Below are 23,769 nucleotides of genomic sequence, written 5' to 3'. Positions count from 1 at the left end.
TGGGGGAGGGGAGAAACAGGGAGGGGCTGCTAACAGGTCTGGGGTTTCTCTTCAGGGTAACGAAATTGTTCTGGAATTAGATAGTGGTGATGATTGTCCAGCCTTGTGAATGAACTAAAAACTACTGAACTGTATGCTTCAAAAAGGTGAGTTTCATAGTATGTAAATTATATTTCAAGAGAATAAGTGCTTTCTTATTGTTATCTTATGTGTCTGAGGAATTCCTACCCATGGAAACTTGAGAAACACTCTCCTTGCCAATAACATTTCTATTTTAATATTGTTTGTTGCGCATCTCATGCAAAACTAGGCCTCCCCTTTCTTATGTGTCAGAATGAAACATCTGGCTTTGGTCACCTTTACTAAATAAGGACATGAGAATAATAAATAAATTCTGGAGAAGGAAAGCTGAATGGCAGGGTCTCTATAGAATGAGGACAGACCTTTCTGCAGCCTGGAAAGGGGAAGGCCAATAGGGATGTGACTGAAGCCTATTAAATCACAAAGAGATCTTGTGTATGGTAGAAGGAAATCCTGGAATACTTGAAAGAGAGGATACCATATAAAGGTTCAGAAACGCAAAGTTGGTATATGAAAAATAAAGTAACAACTTCACACAACAGGTAGGGATTCAAGGATGATCAAATGGTATAGGCAATAAAACATAGTTTTAAGGAAATGGTCCAATAATAGATTATATTTTATCAATATACGTTATTACTAATAGGAGTTTTTATCTTTCTCTTTAAAGTTTAAAAAGATTTTAATTGTGATAAAATTACCTACAATAAAGTAACATAAAATTTACCATCTTAACCATTTTAAGAGTACAGTTCATTAGTGTTAATTATATTCACATTGTTGTGTAACCAATCTCCGGAACTTTTTCATCTTGCAAAACTGAAATATTATACCCACTAAACAACAATCCCTCATTTCTCCCTCACTCCCCCCCAGCCCCTGGCAACAACCATTTTATTTTCTATTTCTATGAGTTTGACTACCCTAGATATAAGTAGATGCATACATTATTTGTCTTTTTGTGACTGGCTTATTTCACTTAGTATAATGTCTTCAAGAGACATCCATGTTGTAACATGTGTCAATTTCCTCCCTTTCTAGGGCTGAATACTTTTCCAATGTATGTATATATCACATTTTGTTTATCCATCCCTCTGCCAATGGACACTTCAATTGCTTGTTTTTTGGGGAGGGTGGGGGGGGGGAGATGGGCCCAAAGACTGAAGTTGACATCCAGAGGATTAACCTATCTTATCCTAATAAGGTGCCTGTTATCACTATCAGAGACAGAAGGATGGTCAGAATTGGGGCTCAAATGATGGCCAAAGAGGTTAGACCAGAAGAGTTTGAATATAGGAGTCCAGGCAGAATCATAAAATTAAGATACATAAACCAGATGCTGGGAGCGTGAAAGGAAGAACAAGCAGTGGTAATTTAGAGATTGAACATGCAAGGATGTCTAGAACAAGGAGACCATTTTGAGGAGGAGAAATACACTAAGAATTAATAAAACAGTAAACTGTGAGTGAGAATCAAAGTCCATCAAGCAGGGTCAAGGAGTTCAGGAAATTAGCAGACGACCCAGTGAGTGAGGGGTGGCACCAGAAAGGGGGGTACACTACAGGCTAGTGTAGATGTCTAGGAGTCTGGCAGGCAGCAAGCCACCAGAAAGAAATGAACAGACTCTAAGTAGGTCCTGGCTGTTCCCCGTTAGCCTCTGCTCTGGAGCGTGCTGATTTGATAGAGAGAAGGGGAAAATGAAAATAGGCCAGACCCAAGAAATTTGTACTGGATTCTGGAGCTGACTCCCAACATCCAAAAGGGTGTGGCTGCTTTGATTTCCATCCAGGTTGGTGTCAATACTGCCCTGGGTTGGATTTGAATGAGGCTGCAGGGATATCTACCCCCTATGCTTGGGGTCCAGACGTGTTAGTTACGGTCTGAGAGTTACCAGTGGCGCCTGCTATAAAATGAATTTAGTACTAATTCAGGCCACTTATATTCTTGTGCCTAGAGCCAAAGAATGCCCAGATTCCAGGCGTAGGACTAAACTGATAGTTGGAAGTTAAGTGGGGGTGGGGAGGGCAGTTACAAAAAGAAGGGTACAGAGGTTAGAAGACAATCAGTTCCTTGCAATCCTAGGCTGTATGGTCATGATACTGATCTAATGTAAATTTCTCAGGATGGAAAATAATTGTCCAGCTGTTACATAAACAATATTACCAGTTTGTTTTTCTTTTCTCTCTTTCCTCTTCTTTGAAACAGTTTGGAGCATCTAAGTACAGATGTATAGTAAAAACAACATGTTTCTAGAGAATTACATTTACAGACAAGCTTCTCTAATTTGCCAGTTCTTCTCTGCTGAGGCATGTTTTCCAGCAAACAAAATGCACTAATAAATCTATCAGAGACAGAAAGGCAGAGGGGACAGCTGCAGCCGCAGCATCCAGGAGTGACAATGATTAATTCCTACATCTGCTCAGCCAGATAGAAACAAAGGTCACTGTGCACAGATTAGCATCCTGATCACCACCTCCTCCCAACACACACACACAAACACACACATACACACACACACACACACACACACACACACATGCCCGAGTGACAATAGCATGTTTCTCCATTGATCATGGCAAAATTCAAAATGTCTGAAAAATTTTTACTATCTGAAAACCTCCCTCCCCCTAGAAAGCAAGCTCTTTAGTGAGATAAAGATGGAAGAAGGAATAGAATAGGATCAGAAATAGATTAATGTCAGATTACTGTCTAATCTTGTTAACATCCAAATTAAGTGAAAATATGATGCTCAGCTACATTTACAAAAGCAGGAAACAGGAAATTTTAGAACAAATCCTAATACAGTAATTTGATCAAAGTAAGAAAGGCTATTATGGTGAAGCACTTGAACACACGTGGACATTTGGCACAATGTAAAGAAGGTATTTAGATGTTGACTCTTTGTCCTCATGCTCAACAGTCCTCTGAAGACACAGCCACCACCTAGTCAAGGCTCCTACACTTGTAGATATCCCTGAGAGGATGGCTTTAAAAATACCTTTCCTACCCAAGATGATTTTTTTAAGTGTATAAATTATAAATGTTTAGTTCACTGAATTATCACAAAGAAAAGATCTATGTAACTATCACCCAAGTCAAGAGAAAGAACATTTCAACACCCTAAAACCTCCACTCATAATGATTACCCTTTTCTTCCTTCCTCAACGTAAACCACTATCTTGACTTTTAATACCATACTTTAGTTATGCCTGCTTTTAAACTTTATTTAAGTTAAGGGAATCATATAGTACATGTTCTTATGTGGCTGGCTTTTTAAATTTGATGTTATTTCTGAAATTTGACCCTGTTGCTGGGTGTTAACTATAACTTGTTCATTTGCATTGAACAGTATTTCATTGCAAGAATATACTATAACTTATTTATTCTTTCTACTACTGAAGGACATTTGGGGTGATTGCAAATAATGTTACTGTGAATATTCTTTATATAACTTTTGGACTAAATGTGCATACATTTTCCATGGGAATAATTTCTTAGTAGGTTTGCTGGATCACAAGGTATATGAATAGTTAATGTTAGAAAATATACCATATAAAATAAATAAGTACTAGGGATATAATGTACAGCATAAGAAATACGATTAACACTGCTATATGTTATATATGGAAGTTGTTAATAGAGTAAATCCTAAGAGTTCTCATTGCAAGGAGAAGTTTTTTCAATTTCTTTAATTTTGTTTCTGAGATGATGCATGGTCACTAAATTTACTGTGATCATCATTTCATGATGTATGTAAGTCAAATCATTATGCCGCACACCTTAAACTTATACAGTGCTTATGTAGTCAATTATATCTCAATAACACTGGAAGAAAAAATTTTTCACAGGGAAAAAAAAGACATGCCATATTATTTTCCAAAGTGGTTGTACCAACTTGCCCTCTCACTGTAAGCAGATAAGAATTTCATAGCTTCACATCCTTATAGTAACATTATCTTTAAAAATTTAAGACATTTGGTGTATATCTCATAGTTTAAATTTGTTTTTCCCCAGCCATAGGCAACTGCTTAATCGACCTGCTGTCTCTACAGATTTATCTTTTCTGGACATTTTATATAAATGGAATCACACAATATATAGTCTTTTGTGATTGTCTTCCTTCATTTAACATGTTTTGAAGGTTCATCCATGTTGTATCATGAATCAGGACTTCATTCTTTCTTATTGTGGAATAACAGCTCATAAATTGATGTATCATTTCATTTATCTATTCATCAGCTGATGGACATTTGGGTTGTTTCTGCTTTTGGGCTACTACAAATAATGCTGCTATGAACATTCATGTACACATTTTTGTGTGGCTATATGTTCTCATTTTCTTTAGTATGTACCTTTAGCTTTCTTGATAGCATTCTTTGAAGCACACATTTTAATGACATTGAATGTATTTATTTTTCTTTTGTTGCTTGTGCTTTTGGTGTTGTTTACTGAATATCCTCTTGACAAACAGAAATTAATTTTCTGTGTTTATCAGTGGTACCATAAGAAAAGTCTTATGTGATTCACCTTTGCATTTATAGTAAAACTATCAATTTTATCCTTCAATGTCCAAGATATAAAACCTAAAGTGAGAATTTTTTTTAGAGAATAATATTAAGAAATAGTTTTGCCACTACTAATAAACTAGTAATGTATCTTCCTTTTGGATGTTTCCCTTTTTGCCTTTTTAGGAAACTCAAAGGTAATTTTTAAAACTTTTGGTGAAGAAAAATATGTATAAAGAGAAGTGCAAGTTCAGGCCAAGATGGTGGAGTAGGAAGAACCTCTCTCAAGCACATCAAAATTATAACTACTTACAGAGCAACTTTTGACGAGAAAGACTAGAATCTAGCAGAAAAAGTCTTCCATAAACTAAAGATATAAAGAAGGAACCACAATGAGATGAGTAGGAGGGGCAGAGTCATGGTATTGATAAGACCCCAGGTGGGTGATCCACAAGTGGAGGATAATTACAATTGCAGAAGTTCTTCCCAAGCAGCGGTGGGTTTGAGCATCACACCAGGCTCCGGGGCCTGTACTAGGAAAACAAGCCCTCGGAACATCTGGCCTGATGGCTAGCAGGGCTTACTTTTAGGAGGCCAAGAAGGCTATGGGAAATAGGGAATCCACACTTAAAAGGCACACACAAACTCTCACATGCTCCAGGACCCAGTGCAGAAGTAGTAATCTGAAAGGGGCCTGGGTCAGACTCACATGCTGATCTTGGAGAGGCTCCTGGAGAGGCTCCTAGAGAGGCAGGAGGTGACTGAAACTCTTCCTGGGGATATAGACATTGGTGGCAGCCATTTCTGGGAGCTCACCCTACCACATGGACACTGGTGCTGGCAAAGGCCATTATGGAATCATCCCTCTAGCTTATTAGCACCAGGATCCAGCCCCAACCACCAATGCATAGGTGCTAGCCCTTCAGCCAGAGACCCTGGGACCCAACTCCACCCACCAGTGGCAGGTACCAGCCCCAGGGCCCCTGCCCCCAACCCCGTGCCCTGGTTCCACCCATCAGTAATTTGGTAGCCTCAGGACAAGGCTCACACACCAGTGGACAGACATCAGCCCTAGGATTACCACAGCCCTGCAGCCTGCCATGCAGGACCCAGCCTATCCACCAGTAGGCTAGCACCAGCCCTACGATGCCCTTGGCCCTGGTCCTGCCCATTAGCAAGCCAACATCACCTCTGAGACACCTTGGGCCCCTCAGCCAGCCACCTTGGGATCTAGCCTACTAATGGGCTGACATAAGCTTCTGGACACCTTGGACACTGTAGCCAGCTACAGTGTCAAGAACCAGCCCCATCCACCAGCAGGTCAACACCAGCTCCAGGGCACCCAGGGCCCTGCAGCCAGAGATCCTAGGACCCAGCTCTGACTGCAGTGGGCCAGTACTATCCCAGGACTCCAGCTTCACTCACCAATGGGTGGAAACCAGCCCCAGAACCATTGCTGCCCTGTAACCTGCCTTGTCAGGACCAAGCCAACACACCAGCAGGCCAGTACTAGCCCCAGGACTCCCCCAACCTCCCCCAGGCCCTAGCCCTGCCCACCAGCAGGCCAACACCAGCTCTGGGATACCTCGGGCACCTCAGCCAGAGACCACCCCCACCCCTGGAATCCCGTTCCAACCACCAACAGGCTAATATCAGCCCCGAGACACCTTGGTCTCTTCATCCAGCCACCCTGGGATGTAGCCCCACTCACCAGCAGGCCAGCACCATCTTTGAGACACCTCAGAATCCAAAGCCAGCAGTGTCAAGAACTGACCCAACCCACCAGCAGGGCAACACTACTAGATCCAGGAAGCCCAGCCCTGCAACCATACAAGGGAACTCCCGTGACACTATCAATTGACTTTTCAGCAGAAACTCTGCAGGCCTAAAGGGAGTGGCACAATATACTTAAAATGACGAAAAGGAAAAACTTTTTAGAGAATACTGGGCAAGGTTTTCCTTCAGATTTAATGGAGAGATAAAAAGTTTTACAGATAGGCAAAAGCTATAAGAGTTCAGCACCACCAGAATAGCTTTACAATAAATGTTAAAGGTGGGGAGGATATAGCTCAGTGGTAGAAAGTGTGCTTAGCATGCATAAGGTGCTGGGTTCAATCCCCAGTACCTCCATTAAAATAAATAAGTAAATAAATAAACCTAATTACTCCCCCCAAAAAACCCCAGAATACAATAAATGTTAAAGAGACTTCCCTAAGTGAAAAAGAAAAGGCCACAACTAGAAATATATAATTACAAAAGGAAAAAGTTCACTGATAAAGGCAAATATATAGTAAAGGCTGTAAATCAATCATATACAAAGCTAGTAGGAAAGTAAAAAGACCGAAGAAGTAAAACTATTTATATCCACAATAAGTAGTTAAGGGATACACAAAACAAAGAGATGCGAAAAATAATGTCAAAAACAGTAATCATGAGGGGAGGAGAGTACAAATGCAGAGTTGTTAAAATGTGTTTGAAATTAAGAGATCAGCAGCTTAAAATAATCATATATAGAGAGAGATAGATTGCTATACATAAACTTCATGGTAACCACAAAACAAAAATCTGATACACACACAAAAAAGAGAAAGAAACATAACACTAAAGCTAGCCATCAAATCAAAAGGGAAGAGAACAAAAGAAGAAAGGAACAAAGAAAAATTACTGAAGAAACCCCCAAACAATTAACAAAATGGCAGTAAGCACATACCTATCAATAATTAAGTGAAAATGGACTAAATGCTCTAATCAAGAGACATGGAGTGGCTAAATATGTTGCCTACAAGTGACTCATTTCAGATTTAAAGACACATAACTGAGAGCAAGGGGATGGAAAAAGGTATCCCATGCAAATGGAATCAAATGAAAGCTGGGGTAGCAATACTTACATCAGACAAAATAGACTTTAAAACAAAGACTGTAACAAGAGACAAAGAAGGACATTACAAGAAGAAGATATAACAATTGTGGATATATATGTTCCCAGCATAGGAGAACCAAAGTATAAAAAGCAATTATTAACAGACATAAAAGGGAGAAATTGACAGTAATAATGATAATAGTAGAGGACTTTAACACCCCACTTACATCAATGGACAGATCATCTAGACAGAAAAATCAATGAAGAAGCACTGACCTTAAATGATACATTAGATCAAATGGATGTGTGTGTGTGTGTGTGTGTGTGTGTGTGTGTATGTGTATAAACATTCCATCAAAAAACAGCAGAATACAAAGTTTTTCAAATATACATGGAACATTCTCTTGGATAGATTACTTGCTAGACCACAAGACAAGTCTCAGTAAATTTAAGAAAACTGAAATCACATCAAGCATCTTTTCCAACCACAACACTGTGAGACTAGAAATCAGTAATAAGAAAAAAGATGCACAAAACATAAACACATGGAAGTTAAACAGCATGCTACTAAACCACCAATGGATCACTGAAGAAATCAAAGAAAAAAGTTAACAAACCTAGAAACAAATAAAAATAAAAACACAATGATCTAAAATCTATAGGATGCATCAAAGCAGTTCTAAGAGGGAAGTTTATGGTGATACAAGCTTACATCTGGAAATAAGAAAAATATCAAATAAAGAACCCAAACTTACACCTAGAGAAACTAGAAAAAGAGTAACAAATAAAACCCAAAGTTAGTATAAGGAAAGAAATCATAAAGATCAAATGAGAAATATATGAAATAGAGACTAAAAATATACATATATATATGTATAGAAAAGAGAAATGAAACTAACAGCTGGTTCTTTGAAAAGATAAACAAAATTGATAAATCTTTAGCCAGACTCATCAAGAAAAAAAAAGAGAGGGCCCAAATCAATAAATCAGTAATGAAAAAGGAGAAGTTACAACCAACACCACAGAAATACACAGGATCCTAAGAGATGACTAAGAACAGCTACACATCAATAAGATGGACAACCTAGAAGAAATGGACAAATTTCTATAAATGTACAATCTCCCAAGACTGAACCAGGAAGAAATAGAAAATATGAACAGACCAATTACCAGTAATGAAATTAAATCAGTAATAAAAAATACCAACAAAAGTCCAGGACCAGATGACTTCACAGGTGAATTCTACCAAACATAGAAGAGTTAACACTTATCATTCTGAAACTATTCTAAAAATTGCAGAGAAAGTAATGCTTCTGAACTCATTATAAAAGGCCAGCATCACTCTACATCAAAACCAGCCAGAGATATCACACACACACAAAAGAAAATTACATGCCAATATCACTGATGAATATAGATGCAAAAATTCCCAATAAAATATTAGCAAACACTACATTAAAAGGATCATACACCATGATCAAGTGGGATTTATCCCAGGAATGCAAGGGTTTTTTCAGTATTTGTAAATCAATCAATGTGATATACCACATTAACAAACTGAAGAATAAAAATCATATGATTTTATCAATAGATGAAGTAAAAACTTTTGATAAAATTCAGCATCCATTTACAAAAAAAACTCTCCACAAAGTGTGTATAGAGGGGACATACTTCAACATAATAAAGGCTGTATTTGATAAGCCCAAAGCCAACATCATACTCAACAGTGAAAAGCTGAAAGCATTTACTCTAAGATCAAGAACAAGACCAGGACACCCTCTCTCACCACTTCTATTCAACATAGTATTGAAACTCCTAGCCACAACCATCAGACAAGAAAAGAAATGACAGGAATCCAAGTTGGAAAGGAAGAAGTAAAATGTTGACTGTTCGCAATGACAGAATATTATACACAGAAAATCCTAAAGACACCACCAAAAACCAACTAGGGTTCATCAATGAATTTGGTAAAGTTGCAGGATACAAAATTAATATACAGAAACCTGCTAGATTTCTATACAATAACAATAAACTATCGGAAAGAGAAACTAAGGAAACAATCCCATTTACCATTGCTTAAAAAAACAAACAAACCTAGGAATCTAACTAAGGAGACAAAAGACTTGCTCTGAAAACTGTGAGACAATGATGAATAAAACTGAAGATGATACAAACAGATGGAAAGATATACTGTGTTCATGGACTGGAAGAATTAATATTGTTAAAATGACCATACTACCCAAGGCAATCTACAGATTCAATGCAATCCCTATCAAAATACCAATGGCAACTAGAACAAATAATTTTAAAATTTGTATGGGAGCACAGAAGACCTTGAACAGCCAAAACATTCTTGAGAAAGAACAGAACTGGAGGATCATGCTCCCTGGCTTCAGACTATACTACAAAGCTACAGTAATCAAAAGAGTATGGCACTGGCACAAAAACAGACACATGGATCAATGGAACAGGATAAAAAGCCCCAAACTAAGCCCACACACTTATAGTCAAATACAACAAAGAAGGTAAGAATATACAATGGAGAAAAGACAGTCTCTTCAATAAGTGATGCTGGGAAATCTGAACAGCTACATGTAACAGAATGAAATTAGAACATTCTCTAATACTATATAGAAAAATAAACTCAAAATGGATTAAGATATAATGTAAGACTGGATATTATAAAAATCCTAAAAGAAAACATAGGTAGAACACTCTGACATAAATCACAGCAATATTTTTTTGGATCTGTATCCTTAGGAAAAGCAAAACTAAAAATTGGGATCTAATTAAACTTAAAAGCTTTGCACAGCAAGGGAAACCACTGACAAACTGAAAAGGCATTCTACTGAATGGGAGAAAATATTCGTAAATATTTGCAAATGATATGACCGATAATGGGTTAATATCCAAAATACATAAAACAGCTCATACAATGCAATATCAAAAAAATAGCCTAATTAAAAAATGGGCAGAAGACCTGAGTAGACATTTTCCCAAAGAAAATATTCACATGGCCAAGAGGCACATGAAAAGATGCTCAACATTGCTAATCATTAGAGAAATGCAAATCAAAACCACAATGAGGTATCACCTCACACTTATCAGAATGGCTACTGTCAAAAGACCACAGATAGCAAATATTGGCAAATATGTGGAGAAAGGGAACCTTTGTACACTATTGGTGGGAATGTAAATTGGTACAGTCACAGTGGTAAACAGTATAGAAGTTCCTCAAGAAACTAAAAACAGAACTATTATATGACCCAGCCATTCCACTCCTTGAGTATATATCTGAAGAAAATGAAAACACTAATTTGAAAAGGTATATAAGCACACCAATGTTCATGGCAGCATTATTAACCATAGCCAAGATACAGAAGCAACCTAAGCATCCTTCAGCAGATGAATGAATAAAGAAGATGTGGTACATATACACAATGGAATACTACTCGGTCACAAAAAAGAATGAAATAATGCCATTTGCAACAACATGGATGGGCCTGGAGGATACTATTCTTAGTGAAATAAGTCAGAGAAAGACAAATACTATACGTTATCACTTATATGTGGAATCTAAAAAATAAAACTAATGAATATAAGAAAACAGAAAGAGCTTCACAGATTTAGAGAACAAAGTAGTGGTTACCAGTGGGGAGAGAGAACAGGATAGGAGCAAGGCAGGGGAATGGGATTAAGAGGTACAAAATTCTATACATAAAATAAATAAGCTACAACGATATATTCTATAGCACAAGGAATATAGTCAACGTTTTATAATAACTCTAAATGGAGTATAAACCATAAAAAATTTGAACCACTATGTTGTACATCTGAAATTAATACAATATTATAAATCAACCATACCTCAATAAAAAAGGAAAGTGTGTATATTATAAGTGTACAGTTCAGCGAATTTGGAGAAACTGACACACTTATGCAAACAGCATGCAGGTCAAGAAATAAACATTACCAGTGTCCCAGAAGCCTTTTGTGTGGTCCCTTGGGTCATTATGCTCCCCAAACTCTCCTCTCAACCTCCAGGGTAACCACTATCCTGACATCCAACACAATAGATAAGTTTCACCTGGTTTTATATTTCATATGAAGTGAAATCATATACAGTACAATCTTTGTACTTGGCTTCTTTTGCTCAACATTATCTTTGTGAGAGTCATCCATATTGCTGCAGGTAGTCAGACTGTTTACTCTCATGGTTGTGTAGTAGCCAGTGTATCCACTACGATGTATTTAAACATTAGATGGTTGATGGACAGTTGAGTAGTTTCCAGTTTGGGCCTATTATAAATAGTGCTGATAAGAACATTCCAGTACATGTATTTTGGTGAATACATACATGCAATTTTTGCTGGAACTTCTGTGACTCAGGGTATGAGTATGTTCAGGTTTAATAGATTGTGAACAGCTTTCTAAAGTCATTGTTACAATTTGTACTCCCACAACAATGCATGAGAATTCCAGATGATCCCAGTCCTTCCGAACACTTGGTTTTTCAGCCTTTTTTATTGTAGACAGTCAAGTGAGTATGGAGTGTGAGCTCCTTGTGCATTTATTGTGCATTTCCCTGATGACTAAGTTGAGTACTTCTTCATTTGTTTATTGGCTACCTGGATATATTCCTTTGTGAAGGGGGTGTTCATATCTTTTGCTCATTTAAAATTGTGTTCTCCATGTTTTTCTTATTAACTCACATCCTTTATTCTGGATAAAAATCTTTTAGTGATACATGCATTGTGAATATATTCTCCCATTCTATGGCTTACTTTTCCCCTTTCTTAGTGGTCTTTTAGTGAATAGAAGATGGTTTTTGATATTTATGTAAAGCAATTTAACAACCTTTCTTTTATGAATAGTACTTTTTGTGTTCTATTTAACACATTTTCCTGCTCTAAGTTCTTGAAAATATTCTCTTCCATTATCTTCCTGAAGCTGTTTGACTTTTACATTTAAATCTGTAGTCCACCTGCAGATGATTTTGTTGAGGTAAGATTCAAGTTGCATATTTTCCCCATAAGGATAGCCAACTGACCCGGCACCATTTATTAAAAAGTGTCTATGCATGCTTGGCTCCATTTCTGGGTTCTGTCTGTTCTGTTTCATTGGTCTATTTGTCTACCCTTGCCCCAGTAGCACACTTAAACTGTTGTAATTGCTAGCTTTATAATAAATCTTAAAATCCAAAAGAGGAAATTCTCTCACCTAGTCCATCTCTTCCCAGGATATTTTTGGTCCTTTGAATTTCCATATAAATTTGAGAATCAATTTCTTGAGTTTCACCAAAAAAAGGAAAAAAATTGGAATTCTTTTTTGCAATTATATTGACTCCATATATCAATCTGGAGAAATTATATCTTTACAATATTGAGTATTCTGCTACAGAAAGATAAAATATCCTTTACTTATTTAGAACTCCTTTAAGTTCCTTCAAAAATATTTTATGATTTTCCATGTAGACATACTGCATATCTTATCCTAGTGTATTAATCAGGGTTCAATTAGAGAAACAGAACAAGTAGGTGATATATGGATTTGTCACAGACAACTGGCTTATGCAATTTCAGGGGCTGGTTAAGCTTAAATTTCATTTTTAGCCACTTCTGCTCTTGAGTCATCACACCCCAAGGAGCATGCTTTTATTCTTTTATTTAAGGGAGGGCTATGATACTTTTGAATGTTAAAGGTCTGTTCTCAATAAAGCAGCCAGTTTTCCCGTTGAGTGTAAGTCAGACCATGTTGTTTCTCAGTTTCAAAACCTACAATGGCAACACATGGAGTAAATACCAAAGTCATTACATTGATCTACAATACCCACGGCATCTGCCCCTGTTACCTCTCTGACCCCATATTCTCCTATTCTTTGCCTCATTTTCTCTGCTCCAGCCACACTGGCCGCCTTGCTTTCCTTGAACACTAGGTATGTTTTTACCCCAGGGCCTTTGCATATTCTGTTCCCTTTGCTTGGAACAGTCTTTACTCCATGACTTATTTCTTATGCCTTTCGATCTATATTCAAATGTTACCTCCTCAGTGAGATCTTCCCTGGCTAAACGCTACAATAGCAGCTACTACCCTGATATTCCCCATTCACTTTCCCTGTTTTACTTCTCTTTTCTGCACTTATCACTAACATTCCATTTATTTGACAATTTATTTTATTTATTTATTGCCTGCTCACCCCTCTAAGAAAGCAAGGTCCATAAGGGAAGGGAACTTTTGCCTGCTTTGTTCTTTGATATAATCCCCATACCAGAACAGTATCTGATATACTGTTAGTAATTCAATAAATATTGTTAAAACAACAGACACATTTGTAACAACCTAATTATGAGAAGGGATTCTAAAAGTATAGAACTCTGTGGCCAACAGGGGATCAAGAACAGACAGATTTTAGAGGTAAGACAAGACAAAAAGGATAGTTTAGAGTGAAGGAGAACTGGAAATCTGGGGCTTCAGATGTCAGTCCTTGGGCTCTTGAATGGAGCAACCACTAGGAGGGAGAAAAAAGAACAGTAGAAAGCAACTGCTTATCTACGGCACAATTTTATGTAGAATTGATACATACTAAAGTTAAAGAATGAAAATGGCTGTCCTCTAAGAACTTAACCTTTATCATCATAGTCAATATTCCAGGACATTTAATTTGTTCATTCAGGAAACATGGAGTATAATCCAGGCACAATGAAGATGCAAAGATCAATATGATGTGGTCCTAACTCAAGGAGTTCATTATCTGGTAAGAGAGACAGAGCCCCCCTCCACCCAATCCAGTAAGCTGTGATGAGGTAATGGCATGTCTATCTACAACAGTGGGTACACAAAGGAGGGTGTGTCTACTTCATCTAGAAATGATACTATTTTAGGTTTGACTGCAGCATGGAAGGATTTTGTAGAAACTACTCCTATGCATTGATCCTGACCCTGCCTCATTAAATTCTGCTGACTCACACACATTGCATCCCACAGCCAGTACCCAAGAAAGACCTCATCTCTATTCACAATTCTAGATCTCTTCACCTCATTTCTGCTCTGCATCTCTCTTCCAGCACCATTCCTGCATGGCAGTGGCCTCTGACCTCTCGATAAACCACCTATTTTTGGCTGTATACTCAATCCTTTGGATGTGATGACTGATATAATTTTTTCCAGCTATGAACCTTAACTTTCTTTTTGGATAAGGCTTTGCAGGATCTGTTCCTGATCACTCTGCCTTATTCACTCCTTAGCCCTGCCACACTATTCCCAAATGGAACTATATAGATGGCATTTATTCTAGGCCTAACTGGCTCCCCTTCTTCCTTCTTGGCCAATTACCATCAAACTGAGGCTTATAGAGAAGATCCCAGAAATCCTTGTAGGGCACAGTATGAGTGAAAACTTTGCTGCAGCCAACAGGATCAGAACAGCTTTCCTTTCTTCTGTCACCTTCCCTTCAGCTCCAATTACTCAAATCACACAGAAGATAGACTTGAAACTTCAAATCAATATGAAAGGAGCACAGCTCCTATCCCTGCAGCAAGGCATTATTTTTTGAAAAGCTATTTTAAAAAACCAGAATATACTTTTTGGACTTGCTCATGTTTTTCCACCCAGGTGGTGCCTTTGAAGCTCTAATGAACCTTAATCACATTTTACATAGTATCCTGAACACAGTAAGTGTTCAGCTCAGTAAATATTTATTATTTACATTGATAAATAAACCCCACTCAGGGGATAATATAAAGCTTTCAGGTATGGAAAGAACAAAGAAAAGATGAGGATGAGTCTAATCCTTCTCAAAAGCGTGGAGATATTGAGGTCTTTTTATGATAATGAAAAATAACATGAAATCTGGGGAGTCAGAGAGATTCTCAGAAGGATACGATAATAACATCCTGGAGCACCATGACTCATATTGTATGTTGGATTTTCCCAAGGCAAAGAGAACAAACAGAGCAGGGTACATGAAGTAAGTCATGAATGAGCTGCTTGAATTCACTGAACACTGAATGTAATTCAGCTCTGCCAGATTCTGCCAGAGGACTCATGCGAGGACCCTACTCAGGAAGGAGATGTGGCAGAGTGAGCTGGCCACAGGGATGGATGTTATTTCAGCCATTTACCAGCATTTGGGTCTCTGGCTGCTACTGTAGCCCAGGGTGCAGGCAGAGGTGGCAGATGCTTCCATGCGCAGTTCTCAGTGCTGGAAAAGGCACTCTACCATGTGCCCTGAGCAGCTCTGCACATTCCTGCTGGGTACACCCACAGGCAGCTCTCTTTACCCAGACCACTTCTCAGGGCTGTGTTTGCAGGCAGCAACCTTGAGGGATGTGGTAACATCTCCCCCAAAGAACAGGCCTGTTATGACTCACTATACAAGTGGTGAATTCCTCAGGCTCAGGTTCCTCTCCTTTAATGGCAGCCCCTTGTGCGTGCAAGCATGATCCATCCTGGGCCCTGCATCAGCCTCATCGGATGAGGGGCATGGGAACCAGCACAAACCGAACATGAAGCTCTGACGACTACTTTTTTCATGAATAATGTAGTACTTTGTTTCTGACCCAAGAGTCTCGTGTCTTTTGCTAGCAGAAAGGAAGAGGTTAACTAGTTAACTTACAAGTAGTAACTTACACAATTCTTATTACTCAAACTTCTTGATTTCCCAGATAGGAAAATCCCAGATACTGGGGGTTATTGTGGGAATGCCACCCTCAATTCTGAGAAGTAGCAGTATGTAAATAACTACCATCCACAATCATTACCACAAGTGCTGATGAGAAAAGGTCTTAGAATAAAAGATGGTCCTTTAGTCGAAGAAGTTTAGCTTCATGCAGAACTTATGACATTGCCCTCATTTTATGCACTTCAGAAGGGGCACTAGGAGAGCTTCCCTTTTGACCTGAAAGATCTGCTTTGCTTCCAGAGTTAAATTATTATGGTCCTTATTAAACTGCATGAGGAATTTAGAAAAAAAGAGTGCATTCTTCTGTGTCAGTAATTAACACCTACACAACTATCAGATGGGTTTCAAGTCACCTAGCAGGGTTCTTTGGAAAAGGACATCAGATACGGTGTCCTTTTTCCCTCATGAGAACCTTCTCAGAAAAATAAGAATGTTTGTAGAGTATTATTTTAATAGCTTTATTGAATAAACTGGTTTTTTTCAAAGTGCATTATTTGTTAAGTTTTGATGTATGTATATACCTGTGAAATATTCACCACAGTCAAGGTAATAAACATCTCCATCACCCTCCAAAGTTTCCACATGTCCCTTGGTCATCCCTCCTTCCTACCCTTCTGTGCTACCCACCACCTGTAGGCAACCACTCATCTGATTTCTGTCACTACAGATTAGTTAACAATAGATTAATTTTCTAGAATTTTATATAACAGGTATTATATAGTATGTAGTCTTTTTTGTCTTTTTTCACTCAGCATAATTATTTTGATATTCACCTATGTTGTTTCAAGTATTAATAATTATTTTATTCCATTGTATGGATATACCACAATTTGTTTATCCATTCACCTGTTGATGGATATTTGTGCTATTTCTAGTTTTTGGCTATTATGAAGAAAGCTGTTATGAATATGGTATACAAGTCTTTATACAGAAATATAGTTTCATTTCTCTGAGTAAAAACCTAAGAGCAGAATGACTGGATTGTACAGTAGGCATATGTTGAACTTTTAAAGAAACTGTCAAACTGTTTTCCAAAGTGGTTGTACCATATTACCTTCCCACCAGCAGTATATGCTAACACTTGATTTAGTCAGTCTTTTAAAATTCTAACCATAGGTGTATAGTAGTATTTCATTGTGGTTTTAATTTGCATTTCCCTAATGACTAACAGTGTTAAACATCTTTTCACATGTTTATTTGCCATCCATATATCTTCTTTGGTGAAGTGTCTGTTCAAATCTTTCATTCGTTTTTTGTTGGATTGTTTCTTATTATCAAATTTTAGTGTTATTTATATATTTTGGATACAAGTTCTTTATCAGATACATGACTTGCAGATACTTCCTTCCAGTCTATGGCTTTCTTTTTATTTTCTTAAGATTCTCTTTAGAATAAAATGTTTTTAAGTTTAATGAAGTCCAATTTATCAGTGTTTTCTTTTATGGATTGTGCTTTTATCGTTGTATCTAATAAATCTTTCTTTGAGAAGTTTTACAGTGTTAGATTTTACAGGTAGGGCTATGATCCATTTTGAGGTAATTTCTGAATATAGTGCAAAATGTAGATCAAAGCTCATTTTGCATATGGATACCCAACTGTTTCAGCACCATGTGTTGAAAAGACTCACTGTCCCTTCTCCACTGAACTGCTTTTGCACCTTTATTGAAAAGCAGTTCTCTATATATGCATAGGTTTATTCCTGGATTTTATTCTGTTCTGTTGATATATATGCTTTTCTTTACCCAATACTGAACTGTCTTAATTACTATAGCTTTGTAATGTCTTAAAATTGGGTGGTCCTAGTCCTCCAACTTTATTCTTTATTAAAGTTGTTTTGGCTCTTCTAGGTCCTTCATACTTCTGTATGAATTGTACAACCAGCTTGTCAATTTATAAGAAAGCAAAACAAAACAAAAAATGGCCAGCTGGAATTGTGACTGTGATTGGGGTTAGTCTATTAGGGGAGACTTTACAATTTTGAGTCTTCCAAACCATGAACACACTATCTCACCATTTACTTAGGATTTCTTTAATTTTTCTCAGCAATGCTTTTTGTAGGTTTCAGTGCACAAGTATTTCACATTGTTTGTAGGATTTATCCCTAAATATTTCATTTTTAATGATACTGTAAATGTTACTGCTTTTGATTTCACTTTTCAATTGTCTGTTTTTACTATATAAAAATATATCTGAGTTTTGTACATTGATTTTATATCCTGTAATTTGCCGTTGATTAGTTTTAATCATTAAAAAAAACCAGATTCATTGAATTTTCTACATAGATGATCAGCTCACCTTAAGGTAAGCCATTTTAGTTCTTCCTTTTTAAACTAGGTGGCTTTTATTTCTTTTTGTACTGGCTAAAACCTTTACTGTTGAATAGAAGTAGTGAGAACTGAAATCTTGTTTCTAATCATTATGGGAAAGCATTCAGTCTTTTACCATTAAAAATGGTGTTAGCTATTGGTTTTTTGTAGATGCATTTCATTAAGTTGAGGAAGTTCTTTTCTATTTCTGCTTTGCTGAGTCTGGATCAGGAATGGATGTTGAATCTTGTCAAATGCTATTAAGATGGCCATTTTGTTTTCCTTCTTAGTTGGTAAATATGGTAGATTATATTGATTGATCTTTGGCTGTTAAACCAACTTTGCATTCCTAGAATAAGTCTTACTTTGTCATGATGCATTATCCTTTTGATATCTGGTTGTACTAGATTTGTTAAAATTTTGTTTAGAATTTTGAATCTATGTTCATGAACTTATAGCTTTTTTTCTCTTGTAATGTAATGTCTTTGTTAGATTTTGATATCAAGGTAATGCTGTCCTCATTAGAATGAGTTAGGAAATGCTTCCCTATTTTCACTTTTTCAGAAGATCTTGTGTAGAACTGGTAACATTTCTACAACAATACAGGAACAGCCTAGGAGGGTGTCTCTGGGTCAAGGTCTCTCACAAGTATGCAGTCAAGGGGATCAATCATGGCTGCAGTCATCCAAGGCTCAAGTGGGTGGAAATCTACTTCCAATCTTATTCACACTGCTGTTAGCAGGCCTCAGAAGTTCTATTTTCAAGCTCACAGATGTGGCTGTTAGTAAGTCTCAGGCCCTTGATGGCTACAGACTGGAAATATCAGTTCTCCGCCATGTGGGCCTCTTTACGGGGCAGCTTACAACATGGACAGTGGCTTCCCTCAGAAAAAGTGAGAGAGATCCAAGATGGAAGCCATAGTCTTTTTGTAACCTTATCCCAGAAGTGATTAATAAGCAAGTCAGTAAGTCCAGCTCATACTCAAGACAAAGGAATTTCACAAGAGTGTGACTATGAAGAGAAAGGACTTATTGGACATCTTAGAGACTACTTACTGTAGCTGTTCATGACATTACCTTATTGTCCTTCTAATGTTTACAGAATCATTAATGATAATACCTCTCCCTTCCTTATTTAGGTAATTATTTATTCTCTCCTTCTTTCCTCATCACTTCAGCCAAAAGTTGGTCATTCTTAATGATCTTCATAAAGAGCTTTTAATTTCACTGTTGTCTGTTTTCCATTTTATCAATTTTCATTCTGATACTTATTATTCCTTTCTTCTGTTTATTTTGGGATTCATTTGGTTTTTGTTTTCTGTTTTGTAAAGTGGGATCTTTATTCTTTATAATATGGAGTTTGGTGCTCTAATTTCCCTTGAAGTACTGCTTTAATGGTATCCAACAAATTTTGATATGGTGTGTTTTCATTTTCATTCAGTTGAAAATACTTTCTTGTTTTCCTTTTGATTTCTTCTTTGATCATGGGTTATTTTAAAGTGTTCTTCTTAGTTTTCAAGTATTTCAGAATTTTCCCGAGACCTCTCTGTTACAGATTTCTAATTTAGTTCCACTGTGATAGAGAACATACTCTGTATGATTTGAATCCTTTTAAATTTAATAAGACCTTTCCTATTGTCCAGAATATGATCTATCTTGGTAAATGTTCCATGTGTACTTGAAAAGAATGTGATTGTGCTGCTGTTGGGTGTAGGATTATATGAAAGTCGATTAGGTCAAGTTGGTTGATGGTGTTGTTCAAGATCTTCTATTTCTTTACTGATTTTCTCTTGTAGACTACATTTTAAAATGTTATAAAAATGCAGTATCTGTGACTGAACTTGAACATTACTATATTATTTTTATTTTTTAAAATATCTTTTTTTAACCCTGGCACACACATGTGCATGTGTGCACCCATACACGTACACACGCATGCAGAGTCACAGTCACAAGTTTAGAGACCACAGAACTAGAATGAAATGAAGCATCCAATTGTGATGCTGTACCTCTGAACAAATTTTATTATTTTGGAAAGCACTTTTGAAACTGGGTTATTTTATCTTTCCTTGTCTGACCTTGTAAGCTACTTAACTGCAAAATGTGTTTTTATTCACGGTGCCTCTTAATATTTTATTCTTTATGCCAAGTCATGCTTCCACTGCAAGCAAGACAGGCAACAAAATCTTTAATAGAATGAAAGAAATACAGGTGCTTCTACCATAACACTGTTTATAAGTGTTCCTATTTTAACAATATCTATATATCAATGCTTTAAAAACCTTGCTTTCTACAAAATTGTGTATAAAAATAATGTTATGGGAAAAATAGTTTGAAGCCATAACATTTGAAACACATTTAACTTTGTAACCAGAATACTAATAAAAATAGTAATTATCTCAATCAAAATACTAGCACTTAGTAAATGTCCACTTCCCCTTGTATATAGGATCACAGCTGATTTTTACAGCCTTAAATCTGCGAGATATAGGTCCTCAAGGGCATTTACCTCCAATAGACAACATTGTCACCCAAATCTGCTCTGGGTCTGGGTTTTCTTCAACAATCATTTTTAAACACAAGGGAAGTGTCTTCTCTGCTTCTTCATCTACTCCTACAGCTTCATCAGACAGCTTCATGGTGAAGGTAGGATACCAGTCCTTAAGGCCATCAAGGCAGCTGCTGCTTGCACTGCCACAGTATTCTTATCTCAACTGTGAGAAAGCTTGGCCTTGAATGTTTTAAACCATTGATTTGCTGGGAGAAAATTATATATGGACCAATGATATCGTTTTCTTATTTGCCAACTGGGTACTAATTTGTATTATAGACATGTGTTTCAGCTGCAAAGATTATATTCCATAGTTTTCTAACTTTGAAAGGTGTGATTTTCCTAGTCATTTTCTTGGCAGCAGCTACTGTTGGGATTTAAATCTCTTTCCTCCCAGGATCAGTGAAAACATATTTACTGAGCACCTACCATTTTCCAGTCTGTTCTAAATGCTGGAGACAGTGGTAAGCATGACAGACAGGGTCGCTGTGTTCCTAGACTCTACATTCTGGTGGGGGATACAGACAATAAACCTATAAATCAATAAGCATGGTAACATCAGAGAGTTACACTTACTATGAACAAAATAAAACAGGGTGCTGGGATATAGAATGAGATGCAGGGGCTGGGTGGCCATTAGGTAGAGAGGCTGTCTTAGATAACATGATCAGGGAAGTCTCCTCTGAAGACATGACATTTGAGCCAAGACCGTAAGAGGAGAAGAAACTAGGCATGGGAAGATCTGGAGAAGACTGTCAAGCAGTGGGAACAGGAAAGGGACAGGAAGTCAAAGGCTTTAAGTTGGGAGCAGGCTTAGTGTATTTGAGGAACAGAATGAAAATTGTCCAGGGAAGCTCAGCGAGGCACTGAGTATACGCTGAGTGTAACACCTCACTGCCATGCTGAGGTTGACCCAGCAGATCAAGTCACTGCTGCTTAACAATCCCATGTCCTCCATGCCTCAAATGGCCAGTGGCATCCCAAAATGCCTGCTAGACAGATCTGACTGACTGACCCTCATCTGAGTGCTGAACCCAGACAATGGAGCACAACACGCTTGATCACCACAGTGTGGGAATGGTGTGGGGCCAGAAAAGTTTGGCATCTCTGAGGGAGTGGTTGAAGTCTGGTGTACGGTCTATCCAGAAGTCACCTGTGGGCCAGGGGGAGAAGTCTGGAGCCGGGCTTCTCAGGAGGCAGCCTGGGATAGCTGAGGTAGGATGACGGTTCACAAGTGTGGGAGTAGGAGAGACGGATGGGCCCTGAGGGAAGGCTCGAATAGTAGTGAAGGTAAGATTCTGCAAGTCCCTTCAGAAAAGGTCATCACTGTGTTTCTTTTGTCGGTCCTGGGCGCCACAGGTACATACCTGGGTGAGCCGGTAACTTTCCAACCAGTCAGAATTGTCTAGCGGGACAGTCAGGTAGTGGGGCTGCGCTATTTTTGCAGAAAACTTAGCCTACCCAGACTGGCTCCAACTGTGCCACCATAAACTTTCATGTTGCTTTGGAATATTTCTCTACATGCTCTCTGTTTTAAATACAAATATCTCATCTTCTCAGAAGGACTGTACCCTCCTTTATGAGGACAGATGCTTCACTTCCTTCTTTGAATATCCTTGCAGTAGTCAGCACAGTCCTGGGCCAGGCCTTCCTTCTTCACAATAGGGCACTGTATCGCAAGGCCAGCACTGCTTCAGGGGGGCTTCTCACACAGCTTCATGCCACGGTAGAACCCAGGCTTGGCTGATACCAGCTAGCAGCTCAGGGAGCCAACATGATACTAACACTCTGGGTTTCATGTTTCAGGCTATGGAGGATGAGAAACTAGGCATGGGGCTGCTTACCTGTTCTTCCTGCAGCGAACTGTGAAGCCCAGAAAGAAAGCTATCAAAACAAGTCCACAGCTGAGGAAAGTCCACACAACACCCAAGAGGGCAGGAGATAATGAAGAAACGGTCTTACTGCTGTGGTGGGAAGAGGTCTGAGAACAGAATGAAGAGAAGCTGTTAGGAATGAAGGCTGTTCAACAGATCAAACATGAACTGCCCCCAGGACCTCCAGAGCTGGGACACACGTGTCCTGCAGAAGCATTTCCTCCTTGTCCTCCTCCCCCTGCCACTACCACCACCATAATACAACAACATGTGTATCTGTGCAGCCCTGACAGCTGCTCACTTACAACTGTTGTCCTGCAGAGATCACGAAGGGGTCTCCGATCCAGCTCCTGACCAGGAAAACCATCACACAACTCAGAGCAGTTTATTTCAGGCTCCATGTCATCACATCCCCTCTTGATATGCGCTTATTCACAGTCTTGGTTACCCGCTGGTAGATAACCAGCAGATCTTTGACTAAAACACAAGAGCAATCCAAATCTTTTTTTCAGAGGTGCCATTTTGGAGCTGGCTTCCGGCTCAAAATCTGGGATGAACAACTCATTCAGGTGGAAGCGACAGCCTATTTCACTAGGCTCCTTCATCAGACACCCTCCAGGCTCTCCTGGTCCCCTGCAGCCAGTGCATACCATGTGGGTCAAGAGTGGGCATCTTAGTCACCATTAGGTTGTACCAAGCGATGATACTGGCTTGCCACCAGATGGCAGTCACTGCTCCAAGTACTCTCACACGGGTCCAGAAGGAGAGGAAAGCAATTAAACCTGTTAACAAACAAATGTTATATATATAACACATACAAATAAACACAAACATACATAAATGTGTAAATGGTTTATTACAGAGGTTTAAAAATCTTTTATACATTTTAACTGTACAGTTATATTTTTATTAT

The 23,769-nt window shown here is 38.1% G+C and overlaps 1 protein-coding gene across 1 annotated transcript in view; it reads right to left on the bottom strand.

Annotated features, from left to right (window-relative positions):
* Positions 1-23,769, bottom strand: part of GPR156 (G protein-coupled receptor 156) — a 102,438-nt gene that overhangs the window by 40,998 nt on the left and 37,671 nt on the right. Inside the window, exons 2-3 of the mRNA XM_006210336.4 lie at positions 23,162-23,638; positions 22,827-22,963 (exon numbers count right to left, since the gene is read on the bottom strand). Of these exons, the coding sequence (XP_006210398.1) occupies positions 22,827-22,963; positions 23,162-23,257 (233 nt within the window). The 5' untranslated portion in view covers positions 23,258-23,638. The remainder of the gene's footprint in view (positions 1-22,826; positions 22,964-23,161; positions 23,639-23,769) is intronic.

The sequence above is a fragment of the Vicugna pacos genome, chromosome 1 (assembly GCF_048564905.1).
Source record: "Vicugna pacos chromosome 1, VicPac4, whole genome shotgun sequence".
In the NCBI taxonomy this organism is placed as follows: domain Eukaryota; kingdom Metazoa; phylum Chordata; class Mammalia; order Artiodactyla; family Camelidae; genus Vicugna; species Vicugna pacos.
Note: the sequence above shows the minus strand (reverse complement) of the source record. Positions and strands in the feature narration are given on the sequence as shown.